General features: G+C 39.0%; 1 protein-coding gene across 1 annotated transcript in view; it reads left to right on the top strand.

Moving 5' to 3' along the window:
* The window catches only part of LOC107725603 (plexin-A4-like), a 220866-nt gene that overhangs the window by 98416 nt on the left and 94862 nt on the right, over positions 1–27588 (top strand). The window contains exon 4 of the mRNA XM_016534921.1: positions 25645–25776. Within this exon, the coding sequence (XP_016390407.1) occupies positions 25645–25776 (132 nt within the window). The remainder of the gene's footprint in view (positions 1–25644; positions 25777–27588) is intronic.

The following is a 27588-nucleotide window of genomic DNA, read 5'->3' as shown; positions in this document are numbered from 1 at the left end:
TTTGGTTTGAATGTGACTGTTTGAGAGGTGCCGTAATCCTAAGTAATTAACTGCTTGAGGAGATGTCGTGCTATTACATTTCTAAGAAATCAGCCTTGTGATTTTTTTTTTTTTTTCCTGGCACATAATAAAAAAGAAATACAATTTTTATTATTTCATTGAGGGAGTAGTCCAAACAACCACTTAGCAACCACTTATCAATGCACTAAAAGTCTCTCTGAATTTCTTAGTGACCCAGTTGCATCACCATGGCACACACAGCAACCTAGCAAGAAAATGGTGAGTTTTGCTTGTGCAAGCATCACTTTCATTTTCTTAAGTGAATGTAAAAGTGTAGTCACATATCTCAAAAAAGTTCCAGAGCATACTACAGAAGTTTTAATGGAGAAGTCTGTTTAGAGAGAACGCAACACAATATATCAGAGAGCTCCTCCGTTGCTGCAGAGCCTATATTAGCATGCTAAATATAAACCACCCTCTGAAGCCATCAAACTCATTAATCAAACCTATCCAGCCTGCTGTTCCCCACCAGGGTGTTTGTGTACTGTGTGAAGTTGTCACTGACGTCACGTCACACAACGGAGAGAGTCTGAAACAAAGTTCATATTCTTCGGAGTGCTGATTTGGGGTCAGTTTTGTATGTGGTTCTGTTCTTTTGTTGATCGCTGTCTAAAACAGACGTCGCAGAGGCATCCTGTGGAGTGATGGAGGAGCTAATATTACCGGTTTGTCCTTTCCTGTTTCTCGATCTTTCTCCATCCTCTCCTCACTTTTTCTTGCTCTTCCTGGAGAAATCCAGGAGAATAAAAGTCTGGTCTCTCAAAATGACCTCCACCTTCCCCACCAGCATGGTCTCTTTTTTTGACAGAGAGAGAACTGTCACAAGAGAGATGAAAGCTCTGTCCCAAAACCTAGTGAGCAGCCTTGCAGCCAGCTGCCCACATAGACAGTTTTCTAACAGTCATGGAACCTCATAGGTGACCCAATTTGGAACATAGACAGCAACTCGCACTTGAGTGAAGTAAAGCATAAAAAATACATACACACCTAATTATTAGGTACAATAATCTATTTTTTCATAACATCAAGCTATTTTTATTGATACTTTTTAGTTTTGAATGAACTGTGTATTTATATTCAACACTTCTTTTGCATCTTCCTCTATCTTAGTGCAATGCAATTCATTCTAGCAGACAATGCGGCCTTAGAATTTGGATGAAACAAGTTCTCTTAGAAGGTAACATCATTAAATTGGCAACAGTAGCTTTTGGTGATGTGTGCCTGGTGCCTTAAAATGCTCTCTCTGTGTGCTCACTGGGTTTTGAAATGGAGCAAATGTCTTTGAGCATTACTGGCCCTGCACTCTCATTTTCCTCTTCCTCGTTCTCATTTCCACTCCTGTTGTGATTCTGCATCAAATAGGCCCCAATCCACAATGACTCCTCACCGAACACAAACACACAGACAGCGAGAGAGGAGAATGAGAGGAAAACCTTTGGGAGGGTCAGAAAGAAACTTTAAAGGAGAGATTAATTGCAGAGGGACTTTGCACTGTGAGTCAGATATGAAAAGTACTCCGAGCAGAATTTGGGATCTCTTTCTCTCTCCGTCTCGCTCTCTCTAACAGTGTCTCTCACATACACATATGCCGTGGCTCTCAGTTACTTGGTTATGAGTCAGAGATAAAATATTTTCCCCCCCTCAACCATAAGGCGTACACAATCACGCACAAACCCATATGAAAGAAAAATCACAAAGGACATCTTTATCTCATTTCATTCTCATAGACAATAAATGGAGGAAATTTTTACTCAAGTTTCCTGCTGTTCAGATTTTTCTCTTGAGAAAAAGACCTTAGTAATCTCAGTGCCTCCACTGAGTGTCACTTCAGTTTTAGTATCTCAGATTTACCAATATATTAAAGCCTACAATTAATTTTGAATTGTATTCTTTTTTTCTTTTTTTTAACAAGAATCAAACAAGAATTCTGTCCACATTCATTTGATAGCTCTTTACTTTTGTCTCATTTGTTTCCTTTTTTTTAAGGAGAAACATCTAAAGCAACAATGGTGCTTATGTGAAACACAATGTGAAACCCATTTAGGTCTTCTGATCTATAAAATATAAATCTGAGCAATTGTGTTTTACTTTGGAAACACTCCCAGGTTAAGAAATCAATGTTTTCTAATGGTAAAGATATCTATTGTTTTTTAAGGGTCTATCTTTTCAGAGGTCACATTCATCTAAAATAATCTACTAAAAAATATTTTCCATTGTTCCAAATAGGCTGTAATACAGTCGTGGCCAAAAGTATTGGCAGTGACATAAATTTTGTGTTTTGCAAAATGTGCTGCTTAAGCTGTTGTGGTGTTCATTCACACTCTAGGTTATGTCACTGCCAATACTTGTAGAAACAATGTGAATGAACACCACAACAGCTTAAGTAGCACATTTTGCAAAACACAAAATTTGTCACTGTCAATACTTTTGGCCACGATTGTACATAAATTCAACAGGTTACTGTCGACAAGCAATTTGTCCATACTGAATGCAGATTTTCTGTGACATCGCAGTCTCAGCAAATCAGATTATGTTTAATGTAGTTGTGCATTTAGATTTTGAATCAGTGTTATAGGTTTTAGAGGAAAAACAAATTAAATGAGAAGGTTTTTTTATGAAGTTGGCCTTCAAATTCCACATAAGCATTTTGTGGCCACAGATTCCATGTAGGCCTTCTCATAAACTTTCATTATCATGCACAAGTCGTCAGTCTTTAATATAAACCCGTTCTGCATCGATTGGCTTAAGACAGTGACGGACACTATGGAGCATATTTTGAGTTGGAAGCGCTCACAATAATGAAGCGATCAGTCCCTAAAGTGTCTGCGTTGACTTGAGTCTTAAGTGCCAGGGAATGGCTTTTGTTCATAACCAAGAGTGACACTTTGATAATTACGATTCGTTCTTATGACGTCCCAACTGGAACGTTGACAAATGACTTATTCATGCGACTTGCCCTTGCACACAGGAGTGAGAGTCCTCATACATCTCCGCGTTGATGTTGAAGGACGTTTCAGTCAGGAAGTAGTTGCGAGGAATTTGCCCAAGCGCTCTTAGTATTCAGAGGAGACCGTATTGTTTCTCCAGAGAAGAAAAGGGAAGAGGTGGACGGAAAGAGGGAGTTGAAAAGCACTCGTCACACTGTGCCAAGATGTTGGATCTCTATAGGCCTCTGGGTACCTGGCTGCAGTTAGAGACTCTCTTCCTCCCCTCTCTCTCCATCCACACCCTCCAACTCCAGTCCACCATGCAGGCCCTTGTTGCCATGGTAACTGGCGGAGCGAGAGCTCAGTGATGGAGGGAGAGCCGTGAGAGGGATTCAGATAGAATCTCTGGAATGTGGTCTGACATCAAACATGCCAAACTCTCTCTTTTTCTCTCACTCTGTCTGTCTTTTGCCTTCTGTCTCTGAGTTTACGATGGAGGAGCTGAAGGTGTGTGCCATCTGCTTTAAAAGCTAGATGTTTCCTTCTTTCTCTCTGTTGCTGTGAACGTTCAAACTCTCAGGGTGCTCTCCATCTCTCTGATAGTCGGTTTGTGCTCACATTCTTTTGATGGGCCCGCAAGTGTTTGTGTGTGTGTGTGTGTGTTAGCTTGAGTTGAGTCTCAGCAGACACTGTATAAAGGGTAGAAAAAAAGAATAGACAATACCATAACACTGGCAGTTGTACAAAAGATCGCCCTGCCTAAAAAAAAAAGAGGCAAGATGGCCACCAAGTCCACCAACTTATCTTTCCATTGCACACCTGAAGTTGCACCCATTTTTCCCTGCGTAGTGAGGTATAATGTCAGTTCATATGTTTATATTCTATAATTGTGCCTATGAGTAACTCTGTGTCAGCGTTGGTGCGTCTGTGTCGTGAGCTTTTGACAGGTCTTTTTATAAGTGGCTGGGAGAAGAGCTTATTAACAGAGTCAAGCCAAGAGCCCTGATGAGTGAGTAGTCACCCATTAAACAGTGTTTTAGTCACAGTTATAAAAGATAACACATCTCAGTGTGAGCGTTCATCTCTCTACTGCCCTCTCTCCTCTTTAAAGGAGACGGTTCATTACTGCCTGCCTCCAACAGCCTGCTAGGAAAAAAAGATCACAATCCGAAGGAAATAAAAAAGATTGAGGGGAATAGAGAAGGGAGATGTAAAACTCATTCGTTAGGCGGAGTTACTCTGACACTGATTGGTCGAGTCAGCTGTGATTTGATCTTTCAGTTTAGTGAATGGAAAAAAAGTAGTTGTAAGATTAAATGCACACATTATACTGGATAAATACTTTAGCCCTGTTTCAAAACTCTGCATCACTTAGTCACTTATGATTATTAATGTCTCATAGACTGCATTTATTTGAACAAACATACATTAAAAACAGTATATATGTGGTTAAAAAATATTTATTTATGAAATCATGCTCAACTTTCTTTGAGTCTTTGATAATGGGCAATATAATTGAAATATAAATGGCCTCCCCTCGAATTGTGCCAATGAACAGATGAGTTGAAGAAAGCAACCTGTGTACATGTACAATGAACTAGAAAATGCAACATTTTCAGAGAAAGTCACATACTGACCTTTAGTAACAATAGGAGGTGAGATGACCTGCCATCATGATGATGATCGGTCACCACCAGACCACATTTCTGCTATATTTATTGCCCATTTTTGCAGTGTTGTCGTCAGAATTAATAGGGAGCCCCTGCATGTAGGCCCATGAGTAATAACAGTGCATGTTTACTGTGTGGACAGTAATTAACCCCCTGAGTGAAAGAGATAATTTCAGTGTAATTACAATTCTGTGTAATCAATTTATTTCTGCACTCCTTTTTGCTGTGCTGAGGCAGCCAAACAAAGCCAAATGTGTTTCTCACTCACTCCTAATTACAAACATATCCAATTAATTACACACAAACACACTCTCTCATCTGACTAGACAGACAGAGGGATAGGCACATGTACTGACAGACAGGAAGACACACAGTCCTTCTGTTAAACAGATATGTCTTGATTAAAAGCACATGCATGTACGTTTGATGTGGGTGGCATTCACAAACCCACAGATCTCTGCTGGGTCTCACAGAAAAACAGGCACGCAACACACACTGTGACAGATCATTCATGTACTTTAGATGTTCTCCTAGGACATGCTGCGTTTCTGTCCTCCCTCCTGCTGAACGCACACAGAAATACATACATGTACACACAGACTGTACAACACCTTCGTGATCCTTTTAAAAATAGGATCAGATCAAATGGAGCTGTGGCTTAGCAGTTTAACATTGGGCCTTGGTGCTTGTGTGGGAAATTTGATTTTGAACTTTGCTTATTTCTCAAACCTGCTAACTTTATAATTTCCGGTCTTCATTTTATTAAATCAGTAAGTAAAAGTATCAACAAGACCAAAAATATATTTTTTTTTAGATGCAACTTGCTATGTTAACACACTCGTTTCTCTGCACCTGAACCATACAATAATTATTCTCCAGGATGTCCCTAATTCCCCCATGCATCTATGATAATTACCACATCTTTGAGTAAATTAAACATGATGTCCTGTGTGGATAATACCCTCTAGAGACCCCTGCACCCCATTGGCTGTACGTCCCAGTGGGAGCTGGCCATTCGTCTCATGCTGCAGCTGGCTGGGACATGGCCTGCCGGGGTCAAACGGGAACTGCATTAAGAGCTTTAGCCGCATATGTGCCATGTGTGCCGAACCGCTCCGACAGGCCCAGCACTGCATAAACTCACCCAGCACAAGCACTCAGCCGTGATGTTACACTGCTAGCAGGAATTATGTAACAAATACCCCTGCATCGCTGAGACTACACTCGCCACGCACACTTGCTTTTCTCTTTCTCACTCCAACTCATGGGCGCTCTTACATCAACTTTTTTTTTTTTAAGAATACCTTTAATTTCTGTAGGCAAATTTCAGTTTGTGGTCTGTTGATGTCTTCTGCTGCCCCCTAGCTCAGTTAGCTAACAGCCAACCATGTTAAAGACTTTTGTTAAAGACTTAAATTGCATGTTATGTGAACCTATAATAAAGTGGTAAATAATGATAGTATTAATTTCTCAATGCTCTGTCCAATACTGATCCAAATAGAAAGGATCCTAGGAAAATAAGTAAATAAGTATAAATAAACATTCTGGTTCATTTGTAATTTTAGATGGATAATGATGTTTTTTTTAAATGCTTTTAAAACATATGTAGAATTAGAAAGATGCTTTTAAGACCACCATCCTTTCACTTTGACTTTATATGGTGGGGTTCAAACCATAATATAACATAATATCCTCCAGTATACTTCAAATTAATGTTTAACCAATATGGCTGTTTCAGTGGTTGACTTATAAATGGTAAAATTTGGTCCTTCTCAGTCACAAACGTGTGGTTACATCTTGCCCAACACCCCTAGTAATTTGCACCCAGATCCCTGAATCTCTTTGATTCTCTCTTTCTCTGTTTTCCTCCTCTCCTCTTTCCAAATTGACTTAGTCTTTATGTCTGTCTGTCTTTCTTCCGCAGCTTTATCCTACCTCAGCCATGCTGTCTGTTCGTCTGTCTGTCTCTCTGGCTGGACAGTTTGCAGTTATCTCTTGAATTAATTAAACCCTAAAGCAGTGCCTTGCGCTTTTCTCCTGATTTTTCATTCATCCGCTTGTTATCTACAGCCAACCAATTGTCTTTGGATTTTATTAAAGTGTGTAAATCAGTGCTGAGCTCTCCCACTGCCCAAATCTGTTTTTCAAACACAAACGTGTTCATCCCTCATCTGGGACAATGCATGCAATAATTAAATCCATAATGATAGTATCCAACTGGAAGGTGTTGGAGTTGGTGCATCTGCATACTGATTGTTCTTCTGGTTCTTGTCTGCTCTAGTTTAGAGCTGACTCAACCGTGGAGAATCTTTGACTCATCATTTGTGCTCAGACATGCAACATGCAGATTTATAGAGGTGTAAATGTGTCTATTTGTTAATTCATTCATGCAATCTGCATCTTCTCAAGTTCAATAGTCACTGACCCATTCTTCGTCTGAAGTCGGGCCTCTGCCCTGGGGCTCTGCGGTGAATGCCGTGGAGGACCAGTCACACTGGCGTTCTCTTTGCCTCAGGGTTTGCGGTCGTCTCCCAGACCGTGAACACTGACTTCTGCTTGTCAAAAGCCCCTGTGCATTCATATTGCTCTCGCACCACAAAGAAAAGGCCACAGCCAAGCGTCTCTTTGTGAAGGACTCGTTTTTAATCACAAAAAAGTCTAATTTCAGTCCCATTCTGATGCGTGGCAGTTGAGGTCAGTCAAGGTTATTAGTGCCTTTTGAATGAGATTATCCATGCATTCTTTCATCAGCAATCAAAGGCTCCAAGACAAGATGGAATCTTTGGAATTCTGATTCTCCATTATTTGCAGAACACTAAACAAGCCTCTCAAACGCCCCTAATGAGTAGTACCTCTGAATGTGCAATAGAAAAGCCTCTTTCCGGCCCTTATTTGAGGATGGGATTTGTCTGTCTGTTGTATTCTGGCTTTTCAAGATATTTCTTTGGGAAACGTCCTTTGGCGTCAAGATTGCCTTGCTAAAAACCGTTAGATGGACACGAAATGTCAAAAAATCTCTCCACCCTCATCTAGTCCTCCTTTGTTCTAGGGCTGAACGATTTTGGAAAATAATCTAATTGCGATTTCGATCCATCTCCCATTCTAATTACGTCCTTTGGCTGTTTACTGTTTTATTTCTTTTCTTTTTCTGCTGATGGCCCGCGCTCGACTTGAAGCAGCGCTGCTTAGACCTATGGGTGTGTGTCATCAAAGTACTGCGAGAGCTATAAGAGAGCGTGGACGTCTCCGTATGATTTCTCTCGCTGTACTTTGATGTCAAAGGCTACACCGATCGATCTTCAAGTGGAACACACCTCTTTACTCTCGCGTGTCACGTGACCGAGTGTAATCGCAGTCTCTGCGATTGAAAAATCGTGTTTTTTCATATCGCGATATTATCGCAAATGCAATTAATCGTTCAGCCCTACTTTGTTCCATTTAGTTCTACTGGGAGTAGTATTTTACTCCCTCGTCTTAGTATAAAAGCATGTGGACATCTGTGTGTCAATATTAGTTACGTTCATGGTCAATTATACAGTCACATTTGATTTCACTGCTCACTTTCAGTGCGATTCAAATATTAGATCACACTATTCAAACTGTGACTGTGGTATTTTATATTCACTTGAACAGCCTTTGTTGTAGAGAGTAATGTATGTAAATGAGTAGTGGGTGTTTCTCATGGATTGAGAAAAAAATTATTTTAGCAAAAATTTAAAAAATGATATAGCAAGACTATTCAAATAAAAATGCATAATGTATACATTATAATATGCTATTTTGTAATTTACATCTTTGTCTGCTTTTTAAAATTATCCTTTAATATATGCCATTTTAAATTGTCAGTAAATTTATGTTCCTGTAATCACCTTCCTACTGTAATAATTATCAGTAAAATTTAAATGTTCTTCTCTATCTGCATAGTTCACACAGCTCATCTATAATGGTTTCAGAAGGTGTTTTCCATCAGAGGTCATAAATTGTGTTGTACTTCAGGGCTGTGCATCCCCTCCACTCCTGGTGTCTTCTGGTTCAGAACGTATCAGCTAGGAGGCACAGGGCAGCTCTGCTTAATAATTTAGCCCACCATTCCTCTCCTTACCCACACTTACGCAGTCGACTGATGCAGGATAAAGCGCCTCATTAAAATGCTAAAGAGTTTCAGGGGTTTGTCATGGAGCAGGCCTTCCGCGTATGATGCTCGAAATGAAAATAGCAGGCTGGTGATTGTCGGCTGGTCTGAAATCAGTTTTGGATTCCCTTATATTGGTTTATATACAGTACCTGGAAGAGTTTAAAGATCAGGTTTAAAGTGCTTGCTGGTGATTAGAGTATAATGCTGCCTATAAGCATAGATCTTCTCATATGAGTCACTGATTTGAGTGTGTATGTGTGTTGAGTTGATTCCACCTGAAGGTAAAACAGCATGGGTTGTTCATATGTCTGTAGAGGGAACATACGGTTATTGCTAATGATGTTAAAGACTGCATGAAATTGCTCAACAAGCAGCGTTTTCTGTCATGTGCTGATGTATTTTCTATTGAAACAGGAAGTTTGGGTTGGGACATGTTGAAGGGCTCGTCCCATGAGCCATCAATATTTATGGTATCTTTTCCCTGAAGAGAAAGACTGTAAATTTTAAACATATACAACATTGTCAACGCTTCTGGATGACCTCAAAGCTGGATTATAACTCTCATTTTGATTCCGTGGTGTCTTTAAAACTGCTTAAGCATTGAGAGTGTGGTCAAGGTGCATAAACAGCCTAAGCACAGATGACGTGGCATAGGTCTGGACCAGGTGTTTTGAGCGCAGGTGACCTGTGTGTAGAGCAGTTGGGAAGGGACTGAGGTCATGCTGACACGGCCAAGAGGAGAGACGTGAGTGAGAGCCGACCATCTGTCTACCTATAACAATCATATAGTCGCTCATTCAGAGCACAGCTCTCAGCTGAATATCTGCTGGCTGCTTCTCTCTGAGCTCCATGTCTAATAGCTTTAATGTGAGTTAGCGCTGCAGCTCATGCAATTCAAAGCTTGACTTTTTGTAGGACTGCTTGTAAATCTACATTTGGTTGGTATTGTATTAGGTATTTTATACTTTTTTGGAGGTATTTGTTTGACAGGTTTCATCAATTGCTGTCATTAGCTCAGCAGCATGTACTGGGGCCAAGGCGAAATGTGCATATGTTGTATGCCTACTGGCACAGCTTATGTTTGTTTCAGTAAATATGTAAGTAAAATTAAATTTTGTTCATCACTGTTTTCTCCCCAGTGTACTGATGCAGAATTTTTTCATTGTTGTACTTCTTACCTAAATGATTATTCTGTACAAACAGTGAATTAAAATCCTTCCAATTAGCCTTTTTGTAAATTCATGAGATAATTAAACACTAAGCTATGCTCGCTCTGTTCATTATGATGCTGTTAATAATGACGCCACGTTAATTTATTCATTTATTAAACTATCATTTCAGCCCTACTTCACTAAGTTTATAGAAAAACAACAGGAAATAATTAAATAATAGTTTAAAATCATTTTCAGCAAGTGCTAATGCTTTTAGTTTGTTTAAAAGCGTTGTGCCTGAATTGAAGTTTTTTTTCTTACCATTTTCTCTGCATTGAGATAAAAGAGGTTGAATGTGTCCACATTTTGTCCACAAGACCTGAACTCTAACCTCAGATAAAAAAACGTCAGCATTGTTCAAACCAGCATTGCATTATGGGTAAAATTTCAATATGAGTCCAGTAAGGTTTTTCTGTTTGTGTCGGTGTATGCATTGGAGGGGAAAAGTGTAAAAGCAATTTTCACTCAGAAATTGCTAAATTTCACAATTACTTGCAAAGAAATGGCAAGTAACACATTGGATTAAACATTACATTTTGAAGTAGGAAGACTGAAATAGTATTTTTTTGTAAAACATGTTCCAATAAGTTTGTGTTTATTTGGCTATAGTTTGGGGACAAAATTGTTTTCAGAAATGAGCTAAATCTCACCAGGGGATAATCCTATATTCCCAATATTTTAGGAAATCTTAAGTTGCAAACCCATATAATGAATTGACTGGAGAGTGTGTGTGTGTTCATGAGTATGTGTGTGTGGGTGGGTGTGTGTACACAGAGGTTCTAGAGGACACACAAGCTTTGGCAGGCTTTGGCAACACCTGCCCATCCGACTCACAAGTTCTGCGCTCTCTCCGCAGCTTCTGTCTTTGGGTACAGGGGCAGCCCAGTCTGCCCAAGCCCTGCAGGGTTAGCACTGCCTGGGCTTGTCATGCTTAAGCAGCTTTGTGTGGGAACTCCATTCCGGCTTTAGGCCCTACCAGCCGATGCAGAGAGTCAAGACTCTGTCCCACACATACAAGCATGCACACACACGCCTCTATACATAAACATAAGAAACATGCAAGCGAGTGTGGGATGAGCCCTGTGATTATTGATGTTGCCTTCAGGCATTCCAAGGTGGGATGTTAATACTGCCCTTTATTAAACACAGAGTGCCATCGAACGCACATACAAACACACACGGTCCTCCAGTTGTCCAACTGCCAGCACTTATAGTTACAAACAGCTTCAGGGCAGCTCTAATTAAATTTGTGCTGCTGTTTGTGAGTTGTCAGCATCTGCTAAAACATGCAGCGTCAATTGGTCTGTGTTTTTCGATTTCTTAAACGTGTATAGTCTGTGTAAAACTGTGTTATTTGATAGGTAAAACCTGCATTTAACACTTCAGGAACTGTAATGTACTGCACTTAACACTAACTTGCTACATTTTATTTTTTTGGATTGGGTCACTTGCCAACTAGGCTACTAATAGGATGTTTTGGATCTAGCTTGATCAATAGGTCATTGGCTAGATTTTGAATAACATTTTCTCCGGCTCCATTTAAAAATAAATAAATAAAAATATTTGTTATATAAAACATTTTACATTTTGTATTTGTTTTACATTTTAATTTTATTTAATTTTTCTTTCTTTTTTTCTCAGAAGGTACACTGAATCCTCACCCCAGAGAATGTCATAATGGCTCTTGTTATGGTTAATCTTAAGTTTTATTAGCTTTCATGCACTGATGTAAATGACCCTGAGTGAAAGCGTGAGAAGTAGAAGTGTGCCAGCAGGTCTAGAGTTAAGTCAGTTTGCTGACAGTGCTTTGAAATATGTTTAGACACAGTTGAGGGAAGGACCGTTAGCTTCTCTTATTCCGCGCTCCCTTTATATCTGTCGTTTTTTCCACTTCGCTTTTTTTCCTTTTTCCTTTTTTTTAAACAAACAAGTGCACGGATAAAAAGCTTCCAGGAATGCTGGCAGACAGGAGTGCTTTACAGTAATCTAACCTGAGAAAGATGAAAGCCTGCAGGGAAGCGCAGAGCCAGAGAGCAGCGTCTCTCTCTGTCTCTCTCACACACACATATACACTCACTCAAATCAGTATTTTACATAAATACATGGATTTCTTTAATACACTGCCATTCAAAAGTTTGGGATCAGTAAATATATATATATATATATATGTAAGAATGTAAAGAAATTAATACTTTTATTCAGCAAGGTTGTGTTAAATTGATAAAAGGTAATAAGTAAAGACATATTGTTAGAAAAGTTTTCTGTTTTGAATATGCTGTTCTTTTTAACTTTCTTTTTTTAACAAAGAATCCTGAAAAAAGTATCACAGGTTCCCAAAAAAATAAAAATATTAAACAACACAACTGTTTCCAACATTGATAATAAATCAGCATATTGATAATAAATCGGAATGATTTCTGAAGGATCATGTGACAGTGAAGACTGGAGTAATGGCTGATGAAAATTCAGCTTTGCATCACAGGAAAAAAAAAATATTTTAAAGTATAATAAAATAGAAAACTGTTCTTTTAAATTGTAATAATATTTCACAATATTACTGTTTTTTTTCTCTCTCTATTTTTGATCAAATAAATACAGCCTTGAAGAGCAAAAGATAATTCTTTAAAAAAAACACAAAAAATCTTGCTAATCCTCACTTTTGAACAGCAGAGTATATTTTTGTAATGTATTATATTATGCATTAAAATGTTTACACATTAATATACAATATTATATATGTTATATAACATTAATGTTAACATTTGGATTTGATCCCAAGTGTCGCATGCATATTGCCAGGGGGCCCACAATCCTTAGCTACTTCCCTGGAGCTTAATGATATAGAAATTAAGTAAAACACAACTTTCTGGGTGGATTAATAGAGAAAAAGAAAAGAAACTGGAAGCAGGACAGGAAATGGACTCCCTACAGTTCCTGTTCCGTTTTCTAATTGAAACCGCATGAAAGGATTTCTTATGGCTGTTGACAGACACAATCTCTGATCCTCTTTAGACTTCTGTCTCTGTGGTGAACAACCCATTCCCGTCTCTCCCGAATTAAAGCTTTACGCTTATAAGAGCTGTCTTTCAGATTATACACACACACACACACACACACATGTACACACCTTTCTCTCTCCGTATTTATTGCAGCATAGTTTGCCTTGTCATTCAGCCTTAATGTATACAAAGACAACGCCTGCCAGGTCTCGCTCTTTGCTCTTTGATATGTCACCATGCAGAAAATGATGAGAGCACACACATACCGTAAACTCTCAGATAAACTCACTCACCCACCTACTGTCACTGTCACAACTTGAAAAACAGAGGTTAATACCACTACTATGATATTACACCAGAGTCACAAACATGAACAGAAATCAGAATAGATATTCTCTATAGCTTCTGTTAGTTTCATATGCATGCTAGTGTTTTAGTGTCGTCTTGTGGTGTGTGGTTTACATTGTGTGTGTGTGTCTGTGTGTGTGTGTGTGTGTGTGTGATGAAGAGAGATAGATCTCTCCCCGGGCTCATATGGAGTGCAGATAGCTAGTGACAGAGCACTGCTGTTAAGTGCCAACACTTCTCTCAGGCAACTGAGAATCCGTGTTTCAGAGCTAACAAGGCGTAATACAACCTTCACACCTACAGACAGAGAGAAAGAGGGATGGCCTTGCACCTCTCTGCGGACGTGGAGGTCCAGGAGTTGATGGTTTTAGAATGGAGTTTATAAAGGCTAAATATAGCCTAAGCTATAGCAAGGAATCAGTGGCTGAAGCCATAGGCAAAGTGATCACATGACCATCTATGCAGCCATAATGCATGGACAAAATTAGCTTTAGATAAATAAACAATGCTTCACATTCATTTTGTAGCAAAAGTTGTGCTTTTCATTGAGCTTGTATATTACACAAAGTAAATAAAAATTAATTAAATTCAATCAATCAATTTTCAGTCTTTTTTTTATTTTAGAAACATTAAGAGTCATTTAGAAACATTAAGCTATACAATACATATACAATATGATAATATATGTGAAGCCTGTTGAGTGTTAATCATTATATAATTAAGGTTAGGGTTAGGTGCTTTTGATTTTAATTAAACATGTTAACTTAAGATTTGTTTTTATAGCTATATATTGTTGATGACAAGTGAATATTATTTGTCTTTCTATCTATTATTCACCAGAGAGCATTCTCACAAGTGCAGTGTGTAAAATATGAATTATGGTAATTAGATTTATTGCACGAGTGCTGGAATGTTAGCTTGGTTTTATGTGTGGTCGACCGTCTTTGTTGTTAGGCGACAAACACATTTCGAGATATGAAAATGTGGTAAGGTGAGAAATGAGGCTTATTGTTTATTTTCTCAGTGTTTCAGCCCTTCACTTTCCTTGAAATGACATAGAGTGCAAAAAAGTAAAAAAAAATGCAGATGGATGCAAGAACACATCCTGTGTCAATACATCCTTATTAGGTGAGCTACTAGTAAACAGGATTCAAAAGAACATCTTTTACCAATGTTGTGTCTGTTTTTTTTTAGAAACCATCTAAAGTTAAAAGAAACTCATGTTTAAAAAATGTGTAGTGAGATATCTGCATTTCTGTTTTGTTCTTTTGTACTGTGTGTAGCTGTTTGTGAACACAAGAACACAAACCCTGTGTGAACTGTTCCTACGAGAGAATTTTCTTTGAGTACCACAGAGAATATGATTGGATGGTGCGGACCAATCGACCTACAGTCATTTTAAATGATTCTAATTTTTTGTGGGCACTTACACACCAATACAGAATCAATTCACCTCACTTTCTCTGTGTAATGTGTGTGTGTGTGTGTTTTAGCAAGACCGAAATGAAAGAGAGAGAGAGGGGGGCAGACTTCAGGGCTTTAGGGACGCTCAGTGGTAACTGGATCAGCGATCGGGTTCTGGTCTGATGACTGTTTCTCGTCTGGCCTCGGCTCTTCATGCATTATTCACACCTTTAAGGACTGTTTTCACTCATCCCTCTTTCATCCTCCCTTTCACCCCTCTCTCTGCTCCCTGAAAGGATAAAGAGTGCTGTCACACTCCTGACTTCGTCTGACATTTTCTATTTCGAAATCTGTTTCATTCTTACTGATAAGCAGCCACTTTTCCAATACAAGTCGTGATGTTTTTGATTCAGTTCTTCAAAAAGATTTATTCTGATTTGTTCAGTTAATCTTTTAGGTTACATTATTGCCTCAGTAGATGGTGACCAGTATATTTTTTCTATATGAATAAATCATTAAATGATTTACTGAATTCATTTACTTGAAATCAATTGAAACAAGGGTTATAATTACTACATTTATGGCTCCATTAATTTTCCAGAGCAGATGAGTTGTAATGCACTTCACAAGGAAGAGAAATGACTGAGAATGATTCATTATCTTAAAAAAATCCATTAAAAAAAAACATCGATTCACTCATTACAGAAACACCACTACTTTAAATACACTAATCTCAGGCGAATCAGTGGGGGAACGAGTTCAGTGGCTTGATCATTGCATACATACTGTCATGTCATTTCCTGTCCAACTTCTGGGTGACCCCTGTGTGAACCTGCAAACTTTTTGTCTGTAGTCTAGATCCTCATGTATTAGACAAGCCTGACCATTTGAAGAGACACTATTATTGGCGCCTGCATTTATCAGACTTTCACCTGAAGAGACACGCACTCTTTACCTGTCGCGTCTCTCCACTCTTCTGTCCCGTTGGCATGTTAGCTGCTGTGAATGGAGTGACATTATGTCTGTTTCAGATCTGCCGTCGAGAAGCTAATTGAGGGGTGTGCATGTGAGAGGGGAATCAGACCTGTTGTTTTAGCTGTCGGAGCATCTATCATTTGCTGAAGTGCTGCATGAAGCTCAGACAGGGGAAAGTGTCAGGTGTGTGTATGTGGTACGGCAGAGAGACTGACACACTCTGCAGGAGTCTATCAGCATCGCTATTTCAGTTAATCAGCCCACAGGTATCAACTGCGTGCGAAGGCATCCTTGAATCATTCCTGAGCTTTTCAGAACAGTTCAGAATGCCCTGCGATTATATAATTTCACTTTAAATGCCATTGGTAACACTTCACAAACTTCCATAAGTACAAAGTACAACTTGGTAGCAAGTTAAATAGATACCCTCAAGCTTTGTTTTCTAAATGACGTCTGAGAATTGAGTGCCTATTAGACAAAAATTCTGGTTACAGTCACCTGCTGCATAGTAGCAATCTGAACAGCCCCAAACCCGTAGCAGCTCAAACAATGGCCTCTTTTTACTGCCAAAGACCATAGATCCCTGAGAAAGAAATGTCTCTATGTAACTCTATCAGCATCTGGTCTACCACAGCCTCAGTCTGCCAGACACTACAGACCAAGAGAAAGGGAATTATTGTTACAGGATAGCTTTGTTTGTCACTCTATCGTTTGGGTGCATTTCTGATTGCATTTTGTGAGCTGTTGCTCATGCAAGTCATCTGTTACGGCAAAATGTGCTCGCACACATACTGTTCAAAAGTGTGGGGTTAGTAAGTTTGCTTTGTTTTGTTTTTTTGTTTGTTTTTATGGAAAGCAAGGATTAAAGTTATCAAAGGGGACATTAAATAAGTATTTCAAATAGTATTTCAAATAAATGCTGTTTTTTAAACGTTCTTTTTTAAGCATTTTTAAAGCAATTCTAAGCATCACAACAATTCAACTTAGATTATATGAAATGTTTCTTGAGTAGCAAATCAGCATATTAGATTAATTTCTGAAGGATAATGTGACATTGAAAACTGGAGTAATTGCTGCTGAAAATTTAGCTTTGCCAGCAATTGTAATAATATTTCACAATATTACTGTTTTTACTGTGTAAATGCAGCCTTGGTAAGCATAAGAGACTTTTCAAAAATATAAGAGACTTATCAAAAATCTTACTGACCCCAAACATTTGGAAGTTAGTGCACACGCTGTTGTTTGTTTTAGTTTTTTTTGTCAGATCTACAGTTTTACTCCTTGAGGGATGATCTGCTCTTTCTCCTTTCCTCTCCCTGTTTTTCTCTCACTTCAAAGCTATCAAAATTCTCATCCACCATATGTCTCGCAGCCTGTTCCAAAAACTCTCACAGGTGCTCGAGCACACACCTTCCCTTCTTTTCCTCACACTTGCTTTCTGTTTTAATGTGCATCATCTTACAGGGCTCATCATTCATGCTAAATGTAGCTTATATATGGAACATAAAAACCATTTGCGCAACATAAACACTGTTAATGGTGGCTAATTCACCATATGTAGCCAGTATCAGGCTCCATTCACACTGACAGAGATGGAGCGGACGTGTGCAGAGAGATTTCTAATAAATTATCTCAAGGAACTGGATCACATAAGCTCTCTTTGGAAGTCACTGCATCATGTTGTTTCTCATTTGCATAAAGTTCAAATTTTCTCAACTTTGTTGAGTCAGTGGGTCACCGTCAGTCTGAATGGCTTTGACCCTTACCACACATAGAGCCTGTTGTTTTAAAGTGTGTGTTTTTGGCCACTGGGCATGCGTGTGAATAAGATAAAATAGGAAGAGTGCAAAATAATTGTTTTTATTTCCCAGCTGGAAAAATGGGGCTGATGGAAAATAGGTTTGTCTCCTTTCTGCAGGTATTTGTCTCAGATAAATTACCTCATTTGAAAATTCCAACAACGCCCGTCTGTCCCTCCACCCTGCAGTGACTATAATGAGGAGCTGGAGCGAGAGAAAGAGCTGTATTAAATAATGAATGGCCTTATTGACGGCTGAAAATAATACACGGTGAAAGCGATAATAGTGGAGGGTTTTTAAAGATGTATGTGGAATGAAAAACTGAATTTTCCATGTTAGGGTCTGCAAAGTTCTTAACTTAACCAAACAGATTAAAATAAACATGAAATTGCATTCATAACCAATTTTAATTCTGCAGTGTGACGCATTCCCGATTGAAATAGTGAACATAAATATGTCAGAACAACACTTGCAGTACGTTTCAGTCAGTGCAACATAAACAAAGCATTACTGAAGAAACAACATGTGTGTGCTGTGTTTTTCTCTCTGATGGATGTGGAGGAGTCTGAGAGCATGTGCTGGTCAAGCATCAGCCCTGAGCCCTCACCGCTCATGACTGAAGAGCCACAGTGAGACGTCTGCCTCTCAAAATAAGGGTGAAGAGAAAAAAAGATTTAGTGCTACTCAGAGCAGCTACAGGCCATGAGACCTCCTCTCAGACTGAATACACAGAGAATGAAGCCTCTCTGAAAAGAGAGAGAGAGAGAGACCGAAAGAGGGATAGAGTAGAAAATGGAGAAGAAACAGCATGTGGCCCAGAGGTCACATCTAACCTCAGATTAAACCAGGAAAACCCAGTGGGAGAGGATGAGAGAGATGAGTATGGAGAGACAGACAGAGGAATACGGTGGAAATTGGTGCACAAGGCAGGTTTTAAGGGGTTGATGGGAATGAGCAAAGAGATGGCGAAATCATGAGTGACATGGACCTAGCGAGAGATGGAAATGGAATGGAGAGAGCTGAAGAAGAGCACATGAGAGGAGGAAGCATGGGTGATAAAAGCAGAGAGGAAGAGGAGAAATAGGTCAGACTCACAGACACCCTGGAGAGAGAGTGAGTGGGGTGTCCTGTCTGTCACACAGGAGGAGAGACGGGCCGCCCTGCGGACACACGTCCCCTTCACTTGCCTTCTTCACTTCTACAAACACACAGCCAAAATATCCTTCGATCTGCAGGGAAGTATTTGGGAGATTAAAATACTTTTTCTCCAAAAATAACTGTATGAAATTTCAGTTCCATAGAGTATGTGTTTTACACAATTTGATTCAATAATATACAAAAGAGTTCATAATATAGAAAAGGAAAAATCTTGTCAAAATATACTTTAAAACACATGGGCCATTTCATGTGACGTACTCAAGTTCAAAAACCCAAAGTAGTAAACATTTTCTTTGCACCCTGAGCACATGTGAGTGTTCACATCTTCACAGCGTATCAATCATGTTTTTATTTTTCATATTAATTTACATTGAGTTCATAGTTTTATATAATAATTAAATAATTTAAAATATTTTTTTTCAGAGTGATACTGTATATGTTGTAGTATAAAATGAGAAATGGGCATCAGATCATTGACCCAGTAGATCAAAAACTTCGTAAACACGATAAAGTCAAAAAATAAAACACCAATTTTGTCAAGTTTAAAAACTTTTGACCGGTGGTGTATACATGCAACATCAAAGATTTTATCTCCAATTTTAGGCACTCACTTGGGTATTCATGGCAATATCTCCTCTAGTAGCACTTTTAGAAAAACTGCAGAGAGGAGAAATTTGATGGACATGCTCACAACATTCCCCAACCAGACTCTCGTGGGTAATATCTCCCTCTTTCTTTCTCTCTTTCTCTCCCTCGGTGAGGGGTTTTTAACAGTTAGAGCAGTGTGATCCCAGCTCTCCTCTCTGCGGGACTGCAGGGTAAGAGAGGTGACAGAGAAACTTTCGGCCTGCTAATATCGCTTCCATCCTCCCTTCAGCCAGCGCAAGCCCTGCATATAAAACACACCTTCTTCAAGCAGAACGAGGACATTTTTACATTTTCGACTTCGCTAAAGGAGTACAAAATAGGCCAAGATTTCGAAGTTCACGCAGACCGACTGAGAGTTCAACGCAATTACATAAAGGTTAACTACATTACGAGCAGGGAAACAATGGCTTAAATTGTGTCCCTAAATTGCGTATTCATGTCCTACAGTGTGTTACAGAGCGTTAAATGAGAAAATGAATGTAAAAGTTTTTAAGCCATTTAAGTTCAGACTATGTTGGTCTTGAGCTGGTGTATTTAAAAGCTTTAAGCTTATTTGGAGGCCTGTTGTTGGAGAGTAAAATTAATTTGGTTTAAATTTGGCGATGACATTGCCTCAATCAGTGTGTCAGAGCAGGTTTGTGCCGCGCTGTTAGAGCCCTGGTAATTAAAATCCTGCCGCGGCACCGATCCGCTGATTGCGAAGAAGAAACCGGAGGGACGAACGGATCAGGAAATCTGATTAGGTCCCTCCTCCGCAGGGTTCTGCCTATGAGCTCCCTGAGACACCGGGGCCTGGCTTTGTACACGCATGCACGCACACGTGTTTTGCGGATCAGAGCTTTTCAACAACCTCAATCTCATAACCCGGCAACCAAAACAAAGCCTTTCTCTCTTGTGAACATGGCGGCTTGCTGGGCGCGACGTATTTAGAGGTCCATGTCTCGTTCACTCATTAGTGATGGAAATGCCATATTAGAGGGGCCAGTTGCCTGGCTGCGGCGCTACCCGATTATGAAGCCGTCTGATGGTTTGGTGCTCGTCTTGGCATTCATGCTTGCTTTAAAAGGGGCACTTCTGGTATTATGTGTACTCTCAATCTATGCCATTTTAGGACCTGATGCACTAAAGCAGCGGTTCTTGATCCTGGTCCTCACAACCCCACCGTTCTGCACATTTTGTATGTTTCTCTTATCGCTTCAGAGGTTTGTTCGATTCGACCATAAGTGCGCAAGACGTGACGGTTAAATAACCTCTGTAATAACTTCTAAATAACTTCTGTAGTAAGTTTTGTCTGTGTGTGAATACTTACTATAAAATACATTGGATATTAAATTGTATAAAAGCTATAGAACAAATTAAGAACCACACTTGCAAACAAAATAAAAATATGAAAGTTTTTATTTAAGAATGTGTATATATAAAAAATTGTGTAATTTTTCATTTTCTTAAACTTCTCTTTTAATGTGTATATATAATATATTTTTTATTATTTAAATGAATAAATGTAAATGTAAGAAATGTTGATTTAAATGTTGCCCATGTCCCCTGCTCTGCACATTTTGTATGTTTCTCTTATCGCTTCAGAGGTTTGTTCCATTCGACCATAAGTGCGCAAGACGTGACGGTTAAATAACCTCTGTAATAACTTCTAAATAACTTCTGTAGTAAGTTTTGTCTGTGTGTGAATACTTACTATAAAATACATTGGATATTAAATTGTATAAAAGCTATAGAACAAATTAAGAACCACACTTGCAAACAAAATAAAAATATGAAAGTTTTTATTTAAGAATGTGTATATATAAAAAATTGTGTAATTTTTCAACCCCACCGTTCTGCACATTTTGTATGTTTCTCTTATCGCTTCAGAGGTTTGTTCGATTCGACCATAAGTGCGCAAGACGTGACGGTTAAATAACCTCTGTAATAACTTCTAAATAACTTCTGTAGTAAGTTTTGTCTGTGTGTGAATACTTACTATAAAATACATTGGATATTAAATTGTATAAGGTTTTTATTTAAGAATGTGTATATATAAAAAATTATTGTGTAATTTTTCATTTTCTTAAACTTCTCTTTTAATGTGTATATATAATATATTTTTTATTATTTAAATGAATAAATGTAAATGTAAGAAATGTTGATTTAAATGTTGCCCTACACCCTGGAGCTTTTCAGATGTTCAGTGAATTCGGCCATGAATTTGTTATCTACAGTCTAGAAACACTGACCACCATAGTCTTTATTCCCCACTGAAATCATCTTATTTTTTTTATTGCCTAATACTTAGTGCTCACCGTGACGGCAGACAATGGCTTTCAGGACATGATCATCTTTAATTCCCCAGCTTAGCGTCAGCTCATTCAAGTTCCTGTGCAAAACCAGTCGCCTTCAGCTAAGTATCGATGTTGTAAAATGGGAATTTGCAGTTTTCTTTCAGCATTGATTGACATTAAGAGACTTCCCAGTCCACCCACTCTGGCTGTTTACTACAGCACACTCTGGCTTAGCCAATGGAGGCGTCGAAAACAAAGCAAACCTTTCGTTCCACTTTCCTTGACTATAGCAGGCTGGAACACGTCAAGATCTCCCGGTGCATTAAGAGTGCTGATGCGCAGGTTCTATCTCAAACTCTCCCAGGGGATTGGGCTAAAAAAAACAGAAAACAATCGCTCAACGCCTTGACACAGAGTCACTCACGGTAGCGAGGCCGATCTGCTTACAGTTGTTGACACGTGCGGCTCTATTTTTGTTATAGTCAGGGTTTAAATGTCAGATCAATATCTGCGCACCAGAGTAGCTCTTGCTTCAAAAGGAACTCTTGAGGGAGCGTCAGCACACTGCCTTATTCGTAGTGGCCTTCACCTAAACACTGCCTAGTGCTTGGTGTCCCACGAGCTTTGAGACGGGAAGTGTTTGTACTGTCAGATGTGCACCTCTGCAGCCAATACTGCTTCAAGAGTGGCTCTGTTGAAGTTATTTGTAGTTTTCCTTTGTCACAGCTCTTCAGTAACTCAGTGCCTCTTCTCAGCTTTGTTCTATATCAGTGTCAACTCAGCTCGTTCTCAGCCGTAATGTAACGGGCAACCAGAAGCATCCTGTTTGCCGGGGCAAACAGACTTCTGCTCTGTGTGAACGGTGTATTCGTGGCACCGCTGTTGCCCTCACAAATGGAGAGTGTGGGCTATCTCTCGCTCATTTTGAAGGTAACAGAAGGAACACCTCCCAAGTGACTGCAGCTTGTGGAAGAAAAGCTCACTGAAAGATCACAAGACGGCTTTTGCCAAGGTTAAATTTAGGGTTGGTAGAAAGTTCTGTCACGCTCTTTCCTTTGCGAAATGTGTTAGTTAACAGCAGGCTTTAGCAAGGGCTGCCTTGTGCCAAAAGTAAAGCGTTCTTTTGAGACGATTGCTTACGTGCTTATGCAGATTGTTTGAAGTCAGTGGCAATAGCTAGATAGAGCATAAAAAAACTGAGTTTTGAAAAGGCAGCTATCACTAGTTGAATACAACTGGATTGGCGGGTTTTATTGAGTGGGGATTACAAGATGGCTGAATATTTTCTTGGGAGTTATTTGTGCTTTGCTGTGAAGTGTACCACATCGGAATTTTCTTTCTGGCTGTTGTGTTAAAATCAATAAATAAATGTTCCTGAATGTTTGAAGGAATCCAGTTGTATAGATTTGAATAGAATAAATAAAATAAATATGCATTCATTTGAGAACTGCATTGATGTTGCATGTTCTATTTTAATTCAACGAGAACTTTTTAAGTGAACTAAAAGAAAAAAACATGATTAACATTATTTAATGCTAATCAGATTTCAATTTCACATACGCAATGACTTGAGCTGAAAAAAAGAAATTGGTAAAATTGTGAGTGGCAATGTGGTAAAGTTCTGTATTCATCAGTCACTTGAGGGCAAAAGGGTAAATGTTTTGTTTTGACTTTGAATCTAGCACCTAAATTGGCTCTTCAGTGCCTGGTTAAACTGAACTGCAGTTGGTTAGAGAATAAGATACAGGTTTCCAACTGTTTAGTGAATTCATCCCACAGTTTTTGAGAAACTTCTCTATAGCATCACTTTTAATCTATTGTCATACCACTGGCCTGACAGCAGGGCTTATGATCAAGTTGTTTTGAGCCAGAGGAAATTGCAGTTTCCATGGATCCTGGGTAGAGTCCTGCCCACATTATGAAGCTGCAGAGCTCCTATGGTTACGGCTGCTCTCATCACCTCTCCTTCTGTTTGCTCTTCGCTTATCTGATCTTAACTAGATTTAGCCTGCTGTTCTCTACTATACTGCCCTTTGACAGTGTGATGCTTTAACCTGTGCTCTATATCACAAATGAGCAATGCTGTGACAGTAACTTAATCATTCTTTTCATTTTTAAACTGATTTAAAAAAATACAATAAAGCTAAAAGCACTTTTATTATGCATAATACACTGACTTTGGTGTAAATGATGAAAAAGTGCTGTTAAACATCAATGTTGTTTGTAATTTACTCTTGACAACATTTAATCACTACTCATTTATTGTATAACCTCACATACTGTAGTGTCTCACATGGCTGGCCACTGTTGTTACAGTCCATGACCACTAGGGGGATGTTTTGATACTGTGCATTGGCTGCACACCTGAGGTCCCACAGCACACGATACACAGAGCAGAAATGTGCAGGCTTATTCTACTCCAAAATTAAAGCTCATCTATTCCAAGAATACACAGTCTGCAACCAATTGTTATTTTAATGCGACAGAATTTTTTTTCAATCGATTTTTTTTAATTTCAAAATCAGAGGCATTTCAAACACAGAGAAAGTGTGACATTGAATATGAGATAACTGTTGAAGTAATGTCAGTCGTGGGTTTGAAATGGAATTAAATCCAAATGATTGTATGATACACATATTAGCAGTGTAATCCAATCAGGTTTTAAAGAATATAATCCACTTTATTGATACTGAAATGAAAGGGAGACAATTATATTGTTTTGTTCAAGGCTTCAATTCAATTTGTTCAACTGGAATTCACCAGTTTATAATCTGAGAAAGAAAAAAACTTTTATAAAACCAGTATTGTTCAACCATTAATAAACCTGATTTACTTACTGCTTGAGTTTAAAGTGGGACTTTTAACAGTCCTATGTCGCTATGTATTTTGTCATATATATTAGCATGTTGATTTAGACATGTTTTTATTTTCCTTCTCTATCTGTGATCAGATACTCTCCTTTTTTTCCCTTAGCCCTATATAGCATGACCATGCTAATGCTAATAGTCATCCCCTGTGGCTAATTTGTTTAGCTACGGTTGTGATAATGCCCATCCGCTTCACCCCGTCCATCCAGTGATCTGTTGGACCACTCTGTGTATCTCTCTTGGGGCTCGACCGGGGCTTCGCAAAACCTCCTGCAGTTCATTCTTCCACTGTCCACACGCTGCTATCCCAAACACTGCAGCTCTTCCTGGCCGAAACCCAATCCCAACCAAATTAACCAGCCCTCGATCGGGGAGATTAGATAACCCTCTTGCTGAATAAGCCTTTGGCTCGTGTGAAGGGTTTTTGCTTTCTTCCGCCCCTTTCCTTCTGTTCTCTTCTTTTGTTGGACCTCTTTTTTGGTTTTTGTTTGTGACCCTCAGCATACAAAGCAAAAACCCCAGAGAAAGTGAGAACGCAAAGCCAAAGGGAACACTTGAAACATCACGAGACTCAGGCTGGGACTTTTTGAAGTGGTGGCACAAAATTATTTTAGACGTCTCTTGTGGTAAGATGATCTTAGGTTTGCAGGACTTGCGGTCTGATGGGACTCCAGGCCATAAACGCAAAGATAAAGTGGTTGATTCCGATGGGAATGGACTTGATACCTCCTAAACTGTTTAGTGTCAAAAAGGGAAAGGAAATTGCTGATTCATTCTGTCGTAATGGGTTATCAGGTGCATTGTAATGTTTAATGGAAGGTATAAAGACTTAAGTTCTCACAGGGCCCTTTAGTGAGTGTTTGGTTGGAAGATGTAGTCTGGAGGGAGGCTAGGGTTATATCAAGACTGGAACAGAGTGTGATTGTGCACTTTTGCGTCAGCAACAACAGATGTTCAAATATAGTCATGAGACCTCCATCACTGCGGCCCAACTGTGTGAGGATGTTACAGCTCTCTGCTGAACCTACAATTTATGGCACGTAACGTCCCCTACAGCTGTCTAACAACTTAACAACTCTTTCCCCTTCCCCTCTGCTTTACTCTGTCTCTTTCACGCTTTAGTAACCTATTAATGGTCGAGTAACACAATTTATTCTCTCCTTTCAGATTCGAGTGGATGGTCCCACCTATGGTGCTCTACAATACGAAACCATCCAGGTGGTCGACAACGGGCCGATCCTACGAGACATGGCCTTTTCTTCTGATCAGCACTTCTTGTATGTGATGTCAGAGTCCCAGGTGAGTCACCGCTACCATTTGCCCGGAATGCATCACGATTTACACAGCAAGCAGAAGCCGGGAAAGAAGGAGAGATAAAATTATACCAGAATTTAGGGGTTTCACTTAATGTAATTATAGCCTGAGAGGTGTGCTTGGACACCCAAAGAGAGGGACATTTTACATTATAAAAAGTGACATGTGATGGATTGGTGGATTGGACTTTTACACACTGTGTGTGTCCAAAATACACACACAATTTACACATCAGGATATGCTGGCTCAAAATGGCCCAATTGGTTTAATGGAGTAGATTTGGCTCCATCCCGGATATCTTTAGCACTGCTGAAGCTTGTAAATCTCAAAATCAGAAAAACACTGCATGCACTTAGTGCTGTAAAAACACCCTTACTCAGATAACCTGTCATCAGGTTTGCAGCTCAGGCCTTTATTTCTTGTGACATAAATAATGCTTTTCATATTATTCAACACAGTGTTTTATGCCGCCTGTTGTGGTATACACTGTTTATCATTCGGTGAAAAGTATCAAGTCTGCTGCATAAATCAAAATAGAAATTTAAAGTAGAGATGCACCGATTGCAATTTTCTTGGCTGATTCCGATTTCCGATTTTTTGGAAGTGTGATCTGCTGATACCGATTTTTGCCGATTCCGGTTTTCTTTCTAAGAACTATAATTGACAGCATATACAAACAAAAATCTATGCAAATTTCAATTCAAAAATTATTTACATAACAAAATAAGTTATTATACATTACAATTCCCCCAATCTGGACTAAGTTACAGATTTTCTCTCACTTAAACAACTCAAAATAAAGTGCTCTGTGACTGGAAAGAGGAAGAAATAGTTAACTTAAAATGAGTTGCTGTATGTAACAAAACAGATGTCATTTCCCACTGTTTATAAATGGTCATTTTTTCCCCTAACCTTATTAAATGTGTAATCTTTCACATAAAATTCTTACTTTGTTTCAATTAATTCAGTTAGAATAATAAGAAACTGTAGAGTTGTTACCATTCAAATGAAATTAGTATTAACAAACTCTATCTTACCACTGCTGAGGAAACAGAAGCTGCATCTGAAGTTGCATTAGATGCATTTACACAGACAGTTTGATGAAACTGAGGTGCCATAAATGCATTTACACTGCAAAATTTCAAATGCATAACTAATTTTATAAGATTATTGTTTTACATATTTTTTTAAACCCAAATAAATGTTGAAAAAATTCAATGATACTTTTAAATATGACTAAACCACCAGTAGGTGGCGGCAAATGTCTGTTTTAATGAGTGAGTCGTTTATTCATTCATTCAACCGATTAATTCAAACGGCTGATTCATTCAGAAACGAGGCAAGTGACTGTCCTTATGAATGGGCCACTGAATCATTGACTCACTCGATTCGTTCAAAAACGTGGATTCATTCAGTAACAAAACACGTTGTGTGTTGCTCGGTGTGTTGCATGGCTTTGATCAGAACTATTTTCGTCAGCGAAATTGAGCAAAAACAGTCAATATTTTGTCAAAAAAATCTAAATCTAAGTCACTTCATTTTAACTTCTTGTTTGGGTTGCTGAGGCAAGCCTCATCTGGCACGCCTCATCTGTGCAAGCCTCATCTGGCACGACATAAATACATTATCAGTCGCCGTTTACACTGAATGCAATTAAAATTAGAATCATTCTCACGCGAAACGACATGTTTACACGCGACTGTGAGTGTGCGCGTGGCTGTGACATCATTGTCGGCGCCGCCGGCAATAAAAGGATCGGTCAATCCGATCACTGGCCGGTCAATCGGTGCATCTCTA

This window comes from Sinocyclocheilus rhinocerous, unplaced genomic scaffold, assembly GCF_001515625.1.
Source record: "Sinocyclocheilus rhinocerous isolate Xijiao unplaced genomic scaffold, SAMN03320098_v1.1 scaffold153, whole genome shotgun sequence".
NCBI lineage: Eukaryota > Metazoa > Chordata > Actinopteri > Cypriniformes > Cyprinidae > Sinocyclocheilus > Sinocyclocheilus rhinocerous.
The sequence above is the reverse complement of the archived record's forward strand: the minus strand, read 5'-3'. Positions and strand labels throughout refer to the sequence as shown.